This window comes from Lytechinus variegatus, chromosome 15 (genome assembly GCF_018143015.1).
Source record: "Lytechinus variegatus isolate NC3 chromosome 15, Lvar_3.0, whole genome shotgun sequence".
Lineage (NCBI taxonomy): Eukaryota > Metazoa > Echinodermata > Echinoidea > Temnopleuroida > Toxopneustidae > Lytechinus > Lytechinus variegatus.
The window spans coordinates 31,371,826-31,388,905 of NC_054754.1; the positions used below are offsets into that span (position 1 = coordinate 31,371,826).

Here is a 17,080-nt window from a genome sequence, read left to right on the forward strand (position 1 = left end):
ACATGTATAGAACAGTGTAGGCCTACATGTAGATGTTCACATTGAGGCTGTTCTCACTACGTTCCTAAAACTAGTTTACTGGAAACCGATTCAGGAAACCACTTTGGAAGAACGCTTTGCTAGCGTTCTCACTTGATCACACGAAAGTGGTTTTCAAAATCACTTCACATAAAGCGCTCTTGTTGCTATGAAAACGCTCTCAGTGGGGTGACACGTTTCGCGCGAAATTCGAAACCGCAGCAGAGGCATTCTACACCTGTCGTGTGGAGTAGCGCGCTCAAAATGTGCGGAGATCGCTTCCCGAAGAATGGTTGTGTCCTCACTTATACTACATTGTAAAACCAGTTTAACGAGGCAAAGCGATCTTGAAAACTACATCGCAAGGTGGTTTGCCAAACTGGTTTGGAAGATCGCTTCCAAGACCGCTTTGACCGTTCTCACTACGCATTACACTAGTTTTAGGAACGTAGTGAGAACAGCCTCATTGTTTATTATGTCTGTCTGTATGAATAGATTATATGCCTCCATTGTATGTCATGGAAGAACAGTGATAAGTAGGTTACATGTTTAATCTGCAACCTGTAAAACCTGTAAAATGACATGTTTTCTACATTTACAACAACAGTTGTCTTCCTCATTATGTAGTATTATGTGAGAATAATGTACTGTACATGTACTGTATGTATGATTTTAATGACATGTAGGTTTATGGGTAGCAGCGGTGGATTCTGCGATGGTTGCTTTTTGTAGAATTTATATTGGGAGTTAAATTTGTCTTTGGTTGATAAAAAACATCTTGATGGTCTGATGGAAACATCTTCATCTGTATTGCTATCAGTTTAAAATACAGATAAAACAATTAGATCCAAATAAAGGGGAAAAGGGGTTCGTATATTGAATTTCTTTCACATGAATTTAGGAAGTTTCATCATATGCATTTACAATGAGATTTCAGGTTTCGTTCGATCTCTGCTGCATTACTTGTTTCTCCTTTCTTGCAATTTAAGTTTAAAATATTTGATTAATCTGCCTGAAAAAATGGTGAAGAAAAAAGCTATTGACAAATTACATATTGTATTGCATATTCCATTGCACATTTTCTTTTATTGTATGCAATTTATTTTTTTATATGAATTATTTTCAACATCAAAGATATTTGTACACTGTTGATTTTGCACAAACCACACTTGTCCATTGTGGGATTTCTAATATTTTTTCCCAAACTGCAATTGAATATACCGTACATGTACTGTGATATTGCAGAGTTGAGAGTTACATGTAGCAGCAAAATGAATGGATTGTTGAAAACATTCACAAGAAGTCCACTATATAAATTACATAATTAATTTCATTCTGCACCAAATCCTCAAAACTGTACTGCAAATTAATTTGATTTCTAATTTTCCTTTTGTTCCCTCCATCTCATACTCATACATGTATGTATGTGCTTGCTATTTATGACTGCTGATCAATTGATTGTCTAGACTTCCACTGTCTTTCCACTCTCACTCACTCAGCTGGTTGGGCATACTAGTCGGCTGCGTTCTGGACTCATTTTTGTAATCATCAATATATTATTTTTTTACAGTTTGGGGGATGTAGAAAACAAAGCAGTATTCAGATTTTTTTTTTAATTATGGGGAATCACCAAATTGATAATAAAAACTCTTTTTCATTTATATCACTTTTGATTTGTTTATTGAACATACATGTACAATCTCGTCTGATATGCTTCTATAAATTTCCAATCTTGTCCTAATAATTTCATGGTTGAGTTGAGGCCTATATTTTTCTTGTCTCCTGCAATGGGATTTCATAGATATACATACATGTAATTGCCATTTTTTAGGGAAGCTAGAGTTTATACTGTTGTGCATATAGCATGTACATGTAGGCCAAAGTTTTTAATAGAATTTAGAAAATGGGTTTTCAATAATCATGGTTTTGTTTCCAACTTGTATTTTTTAATATTTATTTATAACTGAATAGTGGGAAATGTGCTCTTGCTTATTTTTGAATGATACACCCTCTGATATAAATTGGACATTTAACTTTTATTATCTCAAATTATCTAACAACCTCATTTATTATAAAAATTGGGCCATGAAGTCTGTTTCATTGAAACAGACTTTATCTTGCTATAAAGGTCTTTTCATTTTTTTTACATAGAATACATTGATTTTCATAAGATATCTGTAATGTCCGTACACACATTTTTGTTGTTTAAACATACAGTTCTGTATAATAAGTCTTTTGTGTTAGGATTCAGTGTAGCATTTCATGATGTTCTTCAGTGACATTCTGGAATGACATAGTTTTCGGAATGTGAATTATGTCCATGGTGAAAGGTCAGGCAAACATAGTTCTTCCTACCTGGAAACAATGTAAAATCAGAGTTTCGAAAGACATGTTCAGACATCATTGAGGGTTAACAAAATCTTATGTATTCTGTCATTTCACAAATAATGTAATCATATTACATATTCAAATTTCATATGTGCTTTCAAACATTGTATCAGTCAGTGGTGACTCAACTTACTCCAAAACACACACAAGGGACTATACTCAACCATTTTTTTTTAAAGCATCCCTATATCTCGCCCATACTGTACACGTATCCATCAAATCAGGCTCTCACCATCATCCATTCATCCTATATATCACATCCACACAGGCTAAGCTCCAGAAACACCAGGCCTTCGAAGCCGAGGTCATCGCCCACAGCTACGTCATCGAACAGCTGGACGAGCAGGGGAAGGTGATGATCGATGCCAAACACTTTGCTTCTGACGTGATCGAAGCAAGGCTTGTTGAGCTTCACAGACTATGGGAGCTACTGTTGTCCAAGCTGAGAGAGAAAGGTATCAAGCTTCTTCAAGCTCAGAAGCTTGTTCACTATCTCAGAGAGGTCGAGGAAGTCATGTACTGGATCCAGGATAAGGTATAGTACTTACAAGATCATGATTCATTGCATTTGGGTTTTTTTAATGTAATTACAAAAATTATGTCATTTAAACAAAACACCATTTTCTTTTCCTCTGCTCTTGAGGGTTGAGTTAGTATTTATGATATAAAACATAAAAAATGATACTAAAATGTATCATGATTTATGAAGTCTTAGACTTTATAGTTACAGGGAAAAATCTTATTCTTGTAGTCAAATTATTGACTAAGAATAGGCACTACATTACATCAATAATAATTCAGCATCTTTACAGGTAAATATGACAAAAGACTGATTGAATTATAAGAAAATTTGAAAGTAATTAGAAAGGATATTTATATATTCTTCGTGTTGTCCTCTAGGAACCATTTGCTGCATCAGTGGAGACTGGAGTTGATCTTGAACATGTAGAAGTCCTCCAGAAGAAATTTGATGAATTCCAGAAGGTAAGGCATTATAATGTAGAATTCATTTTAAAAATGCTAGATATTATGCAAAGTCTAAGATACAAAAGAAGGAAAATAATAAAACGATATAGGATACATAAAAATAACTGTCAATGAATTATTGAGGGGCTGGTAAAATGGTAAGTGAAATTTTCCTCATGAAGTAGCATGTGTTAAAATATAGTGGCATACAAAGGAAGATGACGTATTAAATGCATTATACACATGCCAAATATAAGACTATAGAGAAGAGGAGAGATGTGATAAAGAGAATGATTGATTGAATTAATACATCAGACATGATGCCAGTTGTTTACTATTTAGTAAATAAACAAAACGTAAGCAAAGATATTGATATTTCTTTTTAAAAGTAATTAAAATGTATTTTTTCTTTTCATAATCGTGTGAAAGTTTGTTCTCTTAATATAATTCATGTATTTTTTTCTGTTCAACTCACAGGATTTGAATGCACATGAAGATCGTGTAGCCGAGGTGAATTCCGAGGCTAATACATTGATTGAAGAAGGTCACCCAGAGACAGACACCATTAAGAATAAGCAACAGGTCAGTTTAGTGTCACTCACATTTTCCTTTTATTTCATTTTATTTAAAAAACTTACCCATTTTCTATTTCAGAGCACTGCAGTGTATGTGACTCTGTTTCTATTATATAGAAACTGTGTGTTATTATTATCATTAATTTAGAAGTATACAGTTAATGATTTGACCTGTGATGTATCTACATTTAGACAGAATTGCATATAATTCTATGTAATTGTAACCCAGCTTTTTAGAGCTCTGTCATGTAGTTTGTTTGATTAAATGCCTATCAACAAGCAAGTAGATAATGTTGTTACCTTTATTAAAAACTTGCTTCTTTTCAACGAAATTGGTATTACTTTACACATCAGTACAATTCCAATACTTTTCCAGTGACTAAAAGTAAGTTTCTTTATTGATGCCTCATTTCTTTTCTGTAGGATCTGAATGATGCCTGGGAGCGTCTCAAGCAGCTGGCCATCATCCGCCAAGAGAAACTCTTTGGTGCCATGGAGATTCAGAGATTCAACAGGTATGCTTATCTTCAAAATATTGTCCTAGTCACACCTGCTAAACTGACTCCAGACTGACCAAATATCCTACATAATTTCCACTGACATTCATGGACCATCGGATCTGTGTGAAGTCTGCTTTGAGAATGGGGGCAGTGATATAGTTGAAATTCTTTCTGTTACTTTGTTTGACTCTTTACTTTTAGAAGTCACAATGTGTATCATAGTATAGAATAAGGAATGCTGGACTTAATAGTTGGACCTACTACTCCTAGGTGTTTATATTGCTGGATCACAACAGTAATGAGCTCCTGACAGCCTCATGATTTATTGCTTTGATGAAGTTAAAGCAGCTTATATTTCTTTTCAAAATAAAACATCAAATTAGCCCTTTTTTCAATTGCTAAAGATGGTCTGAACATGCAAAATAAATTGAGTTTACCTTTTTTTAACGTGATTTCCCTGGAGTTAACAACCATTCTCAATATATTGTTGCCTTTTCAGAGATGCTGATGAAACGATTGGATGGATCAATGAGAAAGATTCTATCCTGTCCATTGATGACTACGGACGTGATCTTGCTAGCGTCCAGGCACTCCAGAGGAAACATGAGGGAACAGAACGTGATCTTCATGCCCTGGAAGACAAGGTGAATACACTAGTATTATTTCATACTCTAATGGGGGCCAGCTTTGAGCTTTTATTGAGGAATCATTTCTACTTATTAGCTCTCAAAATAGAGTTATCAACTTTAGTTCTCTATATCTGAAAGTTTCTGTGTCAAATTATTTAAAAAAAATAAAGCTGCATTTCCTATTTTGCCATGGAAGATTTGCAGTTGCCATAGTGAAACAACACACACTGCAGATGGCATTGTACATGACTGTACAAAGATACAAAGATCTGATAAAGATTCTTTGCTATACCACTTAGATTTCATATCAAGATTTTTATGTTCAAGTGCAAGAGGATTTGACCGTCTTTTAACAATGAACATCTATACCTTTTGTTACAGGTGACAGCATTGTGCCAGGAAGCAGATCGTCTAGAACAGATCCACACAGACCACGCACCTGAGATCCAATCTAAGAAAGATGAGATTGCCAATAACTGGGAAAACCTACGTACAAAGGTCAGTCTAATTTCTTCAGTCCCATGTACCTGTTTCTTGGTTGTATTATCAATTATTGCTGCCAAGTCTATAAAAAAGTTATTTGAAAAAAAAAACTCAAGAAATTTTGAATATTTTATTAATACATGGATCTACATTTATGTAGTTTAAAAAAAGTAATTCTTATTTCTGAGTATATTTTGGTAAAATCATCTATATGAAATGCAATAGACAAATATAAATTCCATATAGGTGGTTTGCAATATTATAGCAAGAAATGTAATATAAGAAGCACATCCAAAATAGTGATTAAATCTTGTAGAGTCTGCCAACATGTATTGTTTCCTGTCAGACTACTATGATACCGTGATTACTTGGATTAATGATATGAAGAACATCATTATTATTTGTAACAAATTAATCTGTCCCCCTCTCTAGGCCGATGAGCGTAAGGTCCGTCTGGTAGAGTCGGCGAATATGCATCGATTCCTTGCTGACTACCGTGATACCATTGCTTGGATCAATGATATGAAGAACATCATCAATGCTGACGAGCTTGCCAAGGATGTTCCGGGAGCAGAAGCCCTCATGGAACGACATCAAGAACACAAGGTATGAAAGGTCAAGGGTCAAAGGTCACAGGAATTAGAAAGGGGTTTTAAATGAATGTTGGTAGGATGATTAGAGCCCATATTTTCTGATGCTACATCAAATTATCAGATCTCATGGGTATTTCAATCCATGGTTGTTTCACAACAGTTTAGGAAAAGAAAATCATAGAAACATGGGAGTTTTCAGTAGGTTTTGAGTATTTTTAGTTGTAAAGATTTGTACATTTTTGTTTTGAATCATTTCTTTTATCTCTACTTACTGAACTCATCTAAAAAAAAAAAAGAGTTCCAACAACTGTTTTGTATCAATAACTTTCTCCTGTGAACTGATGTACATAGGTAAGAGCCAGCGTTACATAACATAACTTGAGGAGTTCATGGAGTAAAAATGGGAGTCGGATGTACAAAAAGGCTAATTATCTCATGAAATTACCTCTGTGGTTAAAAATATTGTTTCATATGAGATGGGATGTGTAGACTGTTCTTTAGAAGTTGATATAAATCTTTTTTTTTCTTTTTAATCTTCAGGGTGAGATTGATGCCCACCAGGATAGCTTCAAGCAATGTGCTGAGGAAGGTCAAGGACTCCTTGATGAGAACCACCCACAATCAGAAGAAGTCAAAGAGAAGCTGGTGACGCTTGCTGATGAGAAGAAAGCTCTTGAAGAACTGTGGGAGGAGAGACGTGTCACATACGAACAATGCATGGATCTACAGCTCTTCTATAGAGATACTAAACAAGCTAATAGCTGGATGACCAAACAAGAGGTATAGAAAAAACATCTTTCTTGTGATAAAGGGCCCACCATACCTAATTCTAAACCATAATCCCATTCCTACAAATCTGAAGAAAAACATTGGAGTGGGTCCTATTTCACAAGATTTCAGAAAAAAAACCTATCCAAATTGGAAATGTGAATTATAAGGAAAATAAGATTTGATTAGGTATGGAGGATGGGGTTTATCCATCTACATATTTTCATGATTTATTTGGTCCTTGTTAATCATGAATGCCATGAGAGAAGAGTAGACATTAGTAATCTTCCAGAAGGTGTATCTTTTAACCATTTCAATAATTGTATCGTGCAGTATATGTACATTTATTAAGCTGTGAATTGGCTGAAGTTTGAGGCATGAAAGTTCACATGTCATATAATGTCTTGTTATTATAAATCTATTTGACATTTTCTGATGTCAAGAACAAGAATGTGTGTGCATTGAAAATAATTTATACAACTCAGAAGAAAATTCTTGTAAATTTGATTAGTTAAAAGCCATTCACTATTTGAACCATTGTGTTTTTTTAGACATTCCTGGCCAATGAGGATCTTGGAGATTCCATTGATGAGGTGGAGGTACTGATCAAGAAACATGATAACTTTGAGAAATCTCTCAATGCTCAGGAGGAAAAGATCAAGGTGAGGAGGATGTTACCATAGAAATAGATTACAGTGGTTGTGGGGATTGGGAGATATTTATGACATTGTTGGTAGAGCTGGTATGTTTTAGAAAATACAGGCTGAAAATCAGGATTAATATTGATCAGAATTAGACCGATGTTGATGATCATATTAATGATAAAAAAGATGACGGGTGTAATTGTAATGATGATGATGATGGTGATGGTGAGGATGATGATGATGGTGATGATGATGATGGTGATTGAGACGATGATGACGACAGGGACAATGTCGGTGATAATGAAATTGATGATGATGAGGAGTATGATGATGATGATACTGTTGCTGTTGTTGCTTCTGCTAATGATGATTATGATGTTTGGATATTGTTCATTATGAAGATAATAACTGATGAAGACGAAACCTTTGTTGCCTTTACTAGTAACTAACAATAATAATTTTATTTTCAGACAATGTTTCAATTTTATTCCATATTTTCTCCTATCAATCATAGGCCTTGGATGATTTTGCTACCAAACTGATTGAGAGTGAACACTACGCATCACCTGATGTTGACCAGTGCAGGAATGAGGTTAGCAATAATTAGGAAATATTCCTTCTTCACTCCTTCTTTAATTCTTTAAGATTTAATTGCATTCCATTAGCCAAATGAGTTTTGTGTTGCTACATGTCCGTTAGCTAAATGTGTTAAATTGTTTTGTAAAATCTACATGAAATTTAATAGCTCTTTGAGCTCTCCATAATATAGTTATATCTTTGTGTAATGATTACAAAAGAGAAGCAAGAAAAGTGGTCTTTATGGGCAAGTTTTCTACAGCATCTAACCTAATGAGAAACATCTGTAAGGGAAGCAGAAATGAAGGTGTAGGTGGGCATTATATATGATGTTCTCTTCAAGGCCAGTCAATATTATATAAATACGATCTAGTTTATTTGATAGTACATGTATTTCCGTCACATAACTTATCCCACTCCTATCTTTCTGCCCAACCAGCTTCTCAACCGTCGTGGTAACCTTGTTGACAAGGCTGACCAACGTCGCAAGCTTCTTGAAGACTCCTACCGATACCAGCAGTTTGATCGTGATGCTGATGAGGTAGAAGCCTGGATCAAGGAGAAACTCAAGGGAACATCTGATGAATCTTACAAGGTAAATGTAGATACCGTTTGTAATGCAGTCGTTTTCATGTAATTCAGCTATTCAAAATAATTCACACGATGAAATATTTATTGCGACATCATTGTTTTCATTGTCTGTTTTGATTTGGCTGAACTGCACTCATTGGCTGAATAGTATGTTTACATTTCCACTTGCACATTTCAGACCTGCCAACCAGTACGTTTTTGGCGTACTTAGTATGTTTTTGCAACCAAAATACGGCAATACATTTTTTCTTTAAAAAATATGTTTTTGTATTAAAAAAATTGTAATTTAGAAAAATCATCTTTATATGTCTATATTTCATAAAACTTACACAAATATGGTTATAAGATCAATGTAATTTCAGGTAACTTGTTTTTTTTTCAATCATTTTGTTAAAACCAGGGTGAGATATGCACATGTATGTTTAATTTTTTTTCATCTGCAAGAGCAGTGCGTATTTTAGCTTGCATGTAGCTTGAGCGGCACGATGAGCGAGTGCCCCACGCATTTTATTTTGAAATACACTTTTTGGAGAAAAATACACTTTTTTATCACAGAATACACTTTTTCATATCCAGAGGTTGGCAGGTCTGACATCTCAAATGATTGCTACCAAACCAATAATGCTTCAAGATTGAAATAATAAAAAAGTAATATTGATACTAATTGATAATGTTATTTTTATGACTCTTTTTTTAGGACCCTACCAACCTTCAAAGGAAGCAGTTGAAGCACTCTGTCTTTGAGTCTGAGCTTCAAGCCAATCAACAACGTATTGGCAAGGTCAGGGACGAAGGCAATGGTATGATCTCTGAGGGACACTATAAATCTGATGAGATCAGGGATCGTCTTGAAAACCTAAATGGTCTCTGGATGGAGCTCCTAAATACATCAGAGCAGAAGAGTAAGTGATCTAGTATGGTCCCCAGGGAGTGGAGAAAGGACATTGAAAGGGCATCAACACTAACACTTTCGTAGCCATATCTGTATAATCTGAAATTGTTTGATGAAAAATATTCTTGTGAAGATGTACATATTGAAAAATGTAGAGTAAGTGATTTAGAATACTCCCCAAGGAGTGAGGAAAGATGCATTTTCCAAGGTGTTATATTATTCCATACTTGGGTAGCCATATCTCTTTTTAATCTCCTGTAAGTGTTTTGGAAGCCAAATATTACTCATGAAGATTCATATATTAACAAATTTAGAATAAGAGGTTTAGAATGCTCCCCATGGAGTGGAGAATGTACATTGGCAAGACATCAATCAACACCTAAGTAGCCATTAAGTCTTAATCTCCTTGAAAGTGTTCAGAAGCAAAAAAAATCATTACTCATGAAGATACATGCTTTACAAAAAATGTGACATTATGATTCATTCTGTGTATGTACAGTAACCAGAATTTAGAAAAAGTGTCATTTTCCTAACAATTGGACACCCATGGCTATTGAATATTAATACACTATATATGTTCTATACAATTGCTCTGATTTGAACTCTTTTGGTTGCCATGACAGGTCAGAAACTCAGTCAAGCTACTGAGGCTGCCGTCGTGACACGTAACATTGAAGAGATTGCAACATCCTTGACAGACTTTGATGCTATCCTTGGGTCGGATGATATCGGAAAGGTTAGCCATGTTTTTTCCTCCTATTTATGTATTATGAATAAAATGATTAGGCCAAATTCACCATATCAGAAGATACCCTATCATGGATTAGTTCTGTATTGAAAGATGATAATGATCCACAGCATTTATATTGCGCCATATTTCTGTTAAAAACATTCATAGGCGCAGGCTCATCCAATAAGTTAATCACTACATATCTGCTGAAATTAGTGAGTTTTGAGTGACGGTTTAAGAAAAGAAAATAGAAAAAGAAAAGTTATAAGCTACGGAAATGCTGGCATTTCATTGGCCATTATCAAAACGTCATGGAGAATTCAAGCATTTTGTGGGTTGATTAAGTTTTAAAAGACAGGATACTGGAAAGATACAGTCACTTAGAAAATTGCATGTATTTGTTAATCTATCGCAAACTCTAAACAAAAAGTTAGAATCACTTGTAAATATTGACTGTGTCTTTGTCTTAATGTTGTAACCCGCAAGTGAAAACCCAAACCGTACCGTCCCGTATAATCCAATAATTTGCAAGCGGGACCCGCTGACCCGTCGGGTTTTAACCCGCAAGTCAATTCATCTCTGAAAAATTAAAAACATTATTTCTGCAATCCCCACACTATACAGGCTCAAATCAGGAAAATATATGTCTACTACTACCTAGCCTCGAGTGAATTTACTTACAATTTGCAAATTCGCCTTTTATTCCGGAGAGAAAATGTTTTTTGGGTGACTTTGTACCACGAAATGGGTCCGCTCTGATCTCGAAATTGAAAGCATTACGCAATTAACGCCTCGGATCGATCGGAGCTAGCGAGCCGCAGCTCAGCGCGCTAGCTAGCCCAGGCTGCCCAGCAAGGATCGGCAGACGGCAATGTTGTTTTCAGTCCAGGTCGGTCGACACTGCGACTCACAACAATCATAATTACAACATTCAATTCTATGGGACCTCGTCTATAAAGTAATCAAAATTGCAATAAATACCTGGATAATGATACAGTCAATTTTTTCTTCTCGTTTATCTCTATATTATTTCCTTCTGGTTTTGTATTTCATTCGATAATATGGCCGCTAAAACTCGATGTTCAGTTTCCCGTCGCCCGCGTTATGAAATTTGGCCCGCGTTTGAAAATCAAATTCTGAAAATAAACTATTTGGATATCTAGATTCAAAACTGATTTAAAACATTAATATAAGCTTTTCAGTAAGACAATTACTTGTTTATCTAGTAAATACCTGCAAATCTTTTCTTTCTTTCTTTTTTTGTGAATGGAATGACGCTGCATGCTCAACCATACCTCGAGGGATGTTCGTGCAGGCTCCACTCAACAACCGTAGAAGTGGTGGAGCCTGCACGAACATCGCTCGAGGTACATGGTTGAGCTACCTCAATAAATCCCAAAGTCTAGTAACCTCGCGTTGGTGAGTTATCATACGGCCTAGTACTCATCCAAAATAACTTATCTTATTTGCTAATTATTACTTAAAAATCATTTGTTTTATTTTGCCAGGGGATGAGTTAAATATCAGACAAAAAAAATCATCAAAGCTCAATCTGTTACAAGGCCGACGGGAGACTCACCCACGTACGCATTGGCGCTTGTGCTAGCTAGTCTGAGCTCTGTCTCTCTGCCAGAGCTCTGGGGGACAATTCGCTCTGTAAAGGCCTCAATGATGGTGATTTTCTGCTTCAGACAGTTTATATTTTGGGTATATTTTTCAAAACTGCCAATGAAGTTTGATGATTTCTTCATTGTCATGTATATTTAAGTTATTAATGAGTTCATTCTCACCAAATTTAGACTCCCTAAAAGAGAAATACAATTTTCGTGGAGATGTGCGTTTTCAAAGAACTTCAGGAAAAGTAAGGGTATGTGGGCCTTTATTACATGGCCAAGTACTGGAATTAGATGGAGTAAAAATTTGATATTAAATTCATTTATATCAAGTTCAACTCACAGTCTCACCCACACAAACACACCCACATCCAAGATTCTAGGCATGAAAAAAACTTTAAAAATGATACAATATTAAACAACAAGTAATAATTAATTTAATAAGTGAACAGGTATTCCTCAAAATACAAAAACGTAGCATTTGAAAAGAGCCCCTGAAATATTGCAAAAAAATGAAAATGGAGCCCCCCCCAAAAATGATTAATTTTTCCCTGGCTTCGAGTTCCACGGAATAAAGTGCGTTAAAAGGTTACAAAAGGTCAAACTTTCATCTTCTGAAAAATAATGAATAATGAAATCGGTTCCTCATTATGAGCTGGAAAAAATGGGACGGGAAACTCAACATCGAGTTTCATTGGCCCATGCGGTTGCTTTTGACTGCGCTGCATGCACGCACTGGCGCTGGCCTTTGAAAGAGAGCAACTAGATGTATTTATCATGTTGAACTGTCTCAGACTCAGTCCTGTTCACTATTCACAAGACAAAAATACGCCAGCATTTTTAAAAGGAAATATCTACGTCTCTAAAAGAATCTGCCACGTAAGAAGCACATGATCTTAACTCAATTTTCACTGTGAATGTTTTTATTATGCGTCGTTTATTCTCCCTTTTTTTCGCATGACGGTCTGCGGGTTTGAGAATGAACTCGGCCCGGCCCGCAACCCGCGATCGGAGGCATACCGGCAGGTTAACCCGTACCGCAACGGGTGCGGGTTACAACATTATATTGTCTCCCCATACACGTGTAATGCATTTAGGATCAATGATGAGATAACCCATCGTAATATTCACTTTCTCTGTTTTCATCACCAATTTTCCATATAGGATCTTGTATCAGTCCAGAAGCTTCGTGCCAAGCTAGATGTGTTAGAATCAGACATCGGAGCTAAAGAGACGGCTATCCAAGCTACCCGTATGCAAACAACTGAGATGGCTATGGCTTCACATTTCAAAGCTGATGAGATCTCAGAGAAGGAGAAGATTGTTGCTACTAAGGTGGAAGCACTCAAGGTAGGGATGGGCTTTTCACAAAGATTTATTTCAGTAGTTTTCACTTTCAACATTAATAAGCTACTAAAATTCGCAGTATCTGATTGGATAAGAGTGAATTTGTTGATGAAAATTCCAAAGCTGATGAGATCTCAGAGAAAGTGAAGATTGTTGCAACTTAGGTGGAAGCACTTAAGGTAGGCAGAGCTTTTTTTTAAACAACTGTTATAAGCTACTGTAATCTTTGTATCTCATTGGCTAAAAACAAGTTTGTCAGTGAAAAAAAATTCAAAACTAATGAGATCTCAAAGAAGGAGGAGCTTGTTGCTACCAAAGTGGAAACACTCCAGGTAGGGGAACTGTTCAACTACTGAAATACTTGCATGTGATTGTCTAAGAGCAAATTTGTCTGTGAGAGTGAATGACAAGATAAATCATGAAATGGTTAGGGCAGAGTCAAGTCGGATTTTTTGAAATCCAGATTCTGAAGACGTTTTTCCTGCAAATTCCTGTGGAATCTAGATGTCATATGACAAATATTGATGAATGGCTTCCAATTTATCAGTTTATCAGTTACTATACTGTTTTTATTAAGTAATATATAAAGTCATAAACAATGCATTTTCCTCACCTCTTTGACAGGCACCACTCCAGGCGCGTAAGCAGAAACTGGAAGCCGCTCATCGTCTCCACGAGTTCCTGCGCGACGTCGACGATGAGGAGGCATGGATCCGGGAGAAGGAACCTCTGGCATCGTCAACCAACCGTGGTCGTGATCTGATCGGAGTACAGAACCTGATCAAGAAGCATCAAGCCTTGAATACAGAGGTCCAAGGCCATGAGCCTAGGATCAAGATGGTCACTAAGACAGGAGAACAGATGCTGGATGAAGGTAAGTCTAGGGCTCCATGCTCCTGTGATAATTGCTCCTATGGAAGATCCACACATTAAGCCATTCATATATCTTAACCTCAAACCTAATGACCATCCTAATCATAATCCTCACACCATTGTTGAGCAAAAGTCCCATCACAAACCTAACATAAATCCTCAATCTTCAGAGTTATTGGCGGAAGAGCAGTTCTCGCAGGAGCAAATGTTGCATTACCAAGGCTAAGGTTGCATCATATTGCATATTTGAGTATAGTCCCTTTGAATAGTTGTCAATTTTTACAAAGAATTTGTTCTTGAGCTCAGTCTTGGGAACAAAATTATGTGTTGACATTTCACTTTGACACTGCTTAGTTGGATTATTGGAGTGCTGATGATTTCAATGTCATTTCATTGTTTTTTCTCATTAATATGTGACAAAATGTACAATACATTTGAAAGGAGTGTGTCAAATCTGAAGAATGCTAATCACCATTATGTATTATCCTAATGGTGTGTGATGAAATAGAAAATGATGATGAATAATTGGCAAGAGGAAATTAATTCTAACTTCTTAATATAATAATAGAAATAAGTCTCTCTTATTTAAGAGGAAAATGTACTTTTGAATCATATCTCCCTTCTGAAAGAGATACATAGAGTGTAGAGATCAAATGTGTTTAGCATCTTCGTTGTTAATGAATGAATGAAATATTTAATCTTATTCCACAACATAAAATAAGTATCATAGTTGATGCAACAAGTAGTCACTCATTGTCTGTTGTAATGTCTAGGTCACTTTGCTAATGATGAGATCTCTGCCAAGGTCAAGGGACTGGAAGAGAAATGGAAGAATCTCAAGGTGAGTTAACAGTTTCCATGGCAACCACACATCTCAAAACACACTTATATAACCATAAACCTGGGGAGCCTTTAATGAAAGGACTTGTCGGACGTTTTATCCGACAGGTCCTGTTTTATCAGACAGTTACTATAGTAACAATGCTTCTCAACCAATCAGAAACTTGTCGGACGAAAATATTGATGAAACGCCCCCCCTTAACTTGTCTTATGCCATCAACAGCGCTTTGTATCCTCTGGGAAAAGTGCTATACAAATACAATTATTATTATTATCTTCGATTCATTCAAGGAGTTTTCACAGTAACCAAATACTTTTCCCAGCACAAGGATGATCTGGGAAAGTCTTAAAGAAAGGATGATATAATGCAAGGCAACAAATTCAAAATTTATATACTTTGTACATTATCTGTGCCATAAAATAACATCATCACTGCCATTCCATTGAAGTATGGACTAAAATCCTTTAGTCTATGGTCAAACTTGGGTTTGTGTTTAGAATACCACCCTTACAGCTTACCCCATCTTTGATTTTGCCTACAGGACAAGATCGCCCAGCGCAAGGATGATCTAGAGGATTCGTTGGAAGCCCAGCAGTACTTTGCTGACGCAAATGAGGCTGAATCTTGGATGCAAGAAAAGGAGCCCATTGTCGCCAGCGAGGACTATGGTAAAGATGAAGACAGTGCAGAGGTGAGTCAATGTGAAGGGCGCCCTCTTTGTATCATAAGCTCCTAATTATACTTTAAAACACAACTGGGCGTTATGTCGTGCGCCTGTAATCCAAGCTGTGGGAAAGTTACAAATCGATGCAGATGTTCGAGGTTCGAGCCCTGATTACGTCTTTCGGATGGTGACGTTAAAGGTCGGTCCCAGACGTAAATAATCATATCTGATTGATACACGTCTGACAAAACTCAAATACACACACACACACTTTAAAATGATCATAAAATGTTTGAATAAACCGTTGAAAGTTTTATTTTTAGACAGGTTAATTTGGCTATTGGTGTCAATGGGAGATTAATTGTGAATGAATGTATGAGATAAACCATGCTGATAGAGTAGAAATATGTGGTATTTACTGTCATTATATTATCATGTTTGCTTTTAAGATACACATTTCCTGACTGCAGTTTTACAAATTGGGGGATATTATATAGGGCTCTTATGCTCGAGTTTCAAATATATTGGATAATGGTCTTGTCGTTCTGTTTTGAATTTTGTTTTTCTTCTTTTTTTGTCTTTTTAGTCTCAACTCAAGAAACACAAGACTTTAATGGCCGACCTTGTCGCATACAGAACAACCATTGAAATGCTCAAGAAACAAGCTGAAGGTTGCCGGGTAAGACTAGTCTTTACAATAACCACAAAGCCATTTTATATCTTCACAGCTTTCATTTCAAGAATTACTGTTGTTTTTTCTCTTCACTCAGAAAAAGAAAAAGGTTTCAGATGTAGAAAGAAATGCTTGTATTCTGTTTTCTTTCATACCTATGCTATTTAATTTGACTTTCATCTGAAATATCAAACTTTTCCTTTTCCCAGCTCTCCAACCAAAAATATAGTTTGTTGTTTATTTTCAAAGAGAATGGCTAGATATTATCTATTGAAGTTTAAAAATTTATTAGAATGTATATGTCTTTTCATTTCCTCCTTTTCTATTAACGATTATGTATTTTTTTGCTTAAATAGTTCTTATATAGAGCTCATACTGTGCTTTGTCTCAAGATATATTCTTTTTCTACCAAACTATTATCTTACTTTGCAAATATTGAGTTATATTGAAGTTATAGTGGAATAGATTATTATTTATAGTTAGAATATTCAGCTTTGTTTTTTTTTATTTCAATTCTGTTTAAATTATTTCTTTTTCATGTTTGTTGACCTTGTAATCTTCATTATTCAAAGCTTTGCTATTCTATCATCTTTCAAAATGATTAAAAGAAAGACTATTCAGCCTTGTTTTTTTTGTTACTTAAATTCTGTTTGAATTCTCTCTCTTTCACATTTGTTGACCTTTGACCTTCTAATCTCCATTATTTGGAGCCTTTC

General features: G+C 35.7%; 1 protein-coding gene across 11 annotated transcripts in view; it reads left to right on the plus strand.

Moving 5' to 3' along the window:
* The window catches only part of LOC121428441 (spectrin alpha chain, non-erythrocytic 1-like), a 69,762-nt gene that overhangs the window by 27,996 nt on the left and 24,686 nt on the right, over positions 1-17,080 (plus strand). For 8 of the 11 annotated variants that reach the window (XM_041625045.1, XM_041625046.1, XM_041625047.1 and 5 more), the window contains exons 3-21: positions 1,485-1,559; positions 2,675-2,941; positions 3,307-3,390; positions 3,850-3,954; positions 4,371-4,462; positions 4,947-5,091; positions 5,458-5,574; positions 5,992-6,165; positions 6,693-6,932; positions 7,472-7,582; positions 8,079-8,156; positions 8,580-8,735; positions 9,429-9,633; positions 10,247-10,359; positions 13,131-13,316; positions 13,938-14,187; positions 14,960-15,027; positions 15,569-15,718; positions 16,278-16,370. In XM_041625045.1, coding sequence (XP_041480979.1) covers positions 1,485-1,559; positions 2,675-2,941; positions 3,307-3,390; positions 3,850-3,954; positions 4,371-4,462; positions 4,947-5,091; positions 5,458-5,574; positions 5,992-6,165; positions 6,693-6,932; positions 7,472-7,582; positions 8,079-8,156; positions 8,580-8,735; positions 9,429-9,633; positions 10,247-10,359; positions 13,131-13,316; positions 13,938-14,187; positions 14,960-15,027; positions 15,569-15,718; positions 16,278-16,370 — 2,709 coding nt within the window. The remainder of the gene's footprint in view (positions 1-1,484; positions 1,560-2,674; positions 2,942-3,306; positions 3,391-3,849; positions 3,955-4,370; positions 4,463-4,946; positions 5,092-5,457; positions 5,575-5,991; positions 6,166-6,692; positions 6,933-7,471; positions 7,583-8,078; positions 8,157-8,579; positions 8,736-9,428; positions 9,634-10,246; positions 10,360-13,130; positions 13,317-13,937; positions 14,188-14,959; positions 15,028-15,568; positions 15,719-16,277; positions 16,371-17,080) is intronic. The other 3 variants (XM_041625052.1, XM_041625053.1, XM_041625055.1) reach the window with 1 other exon arrangement.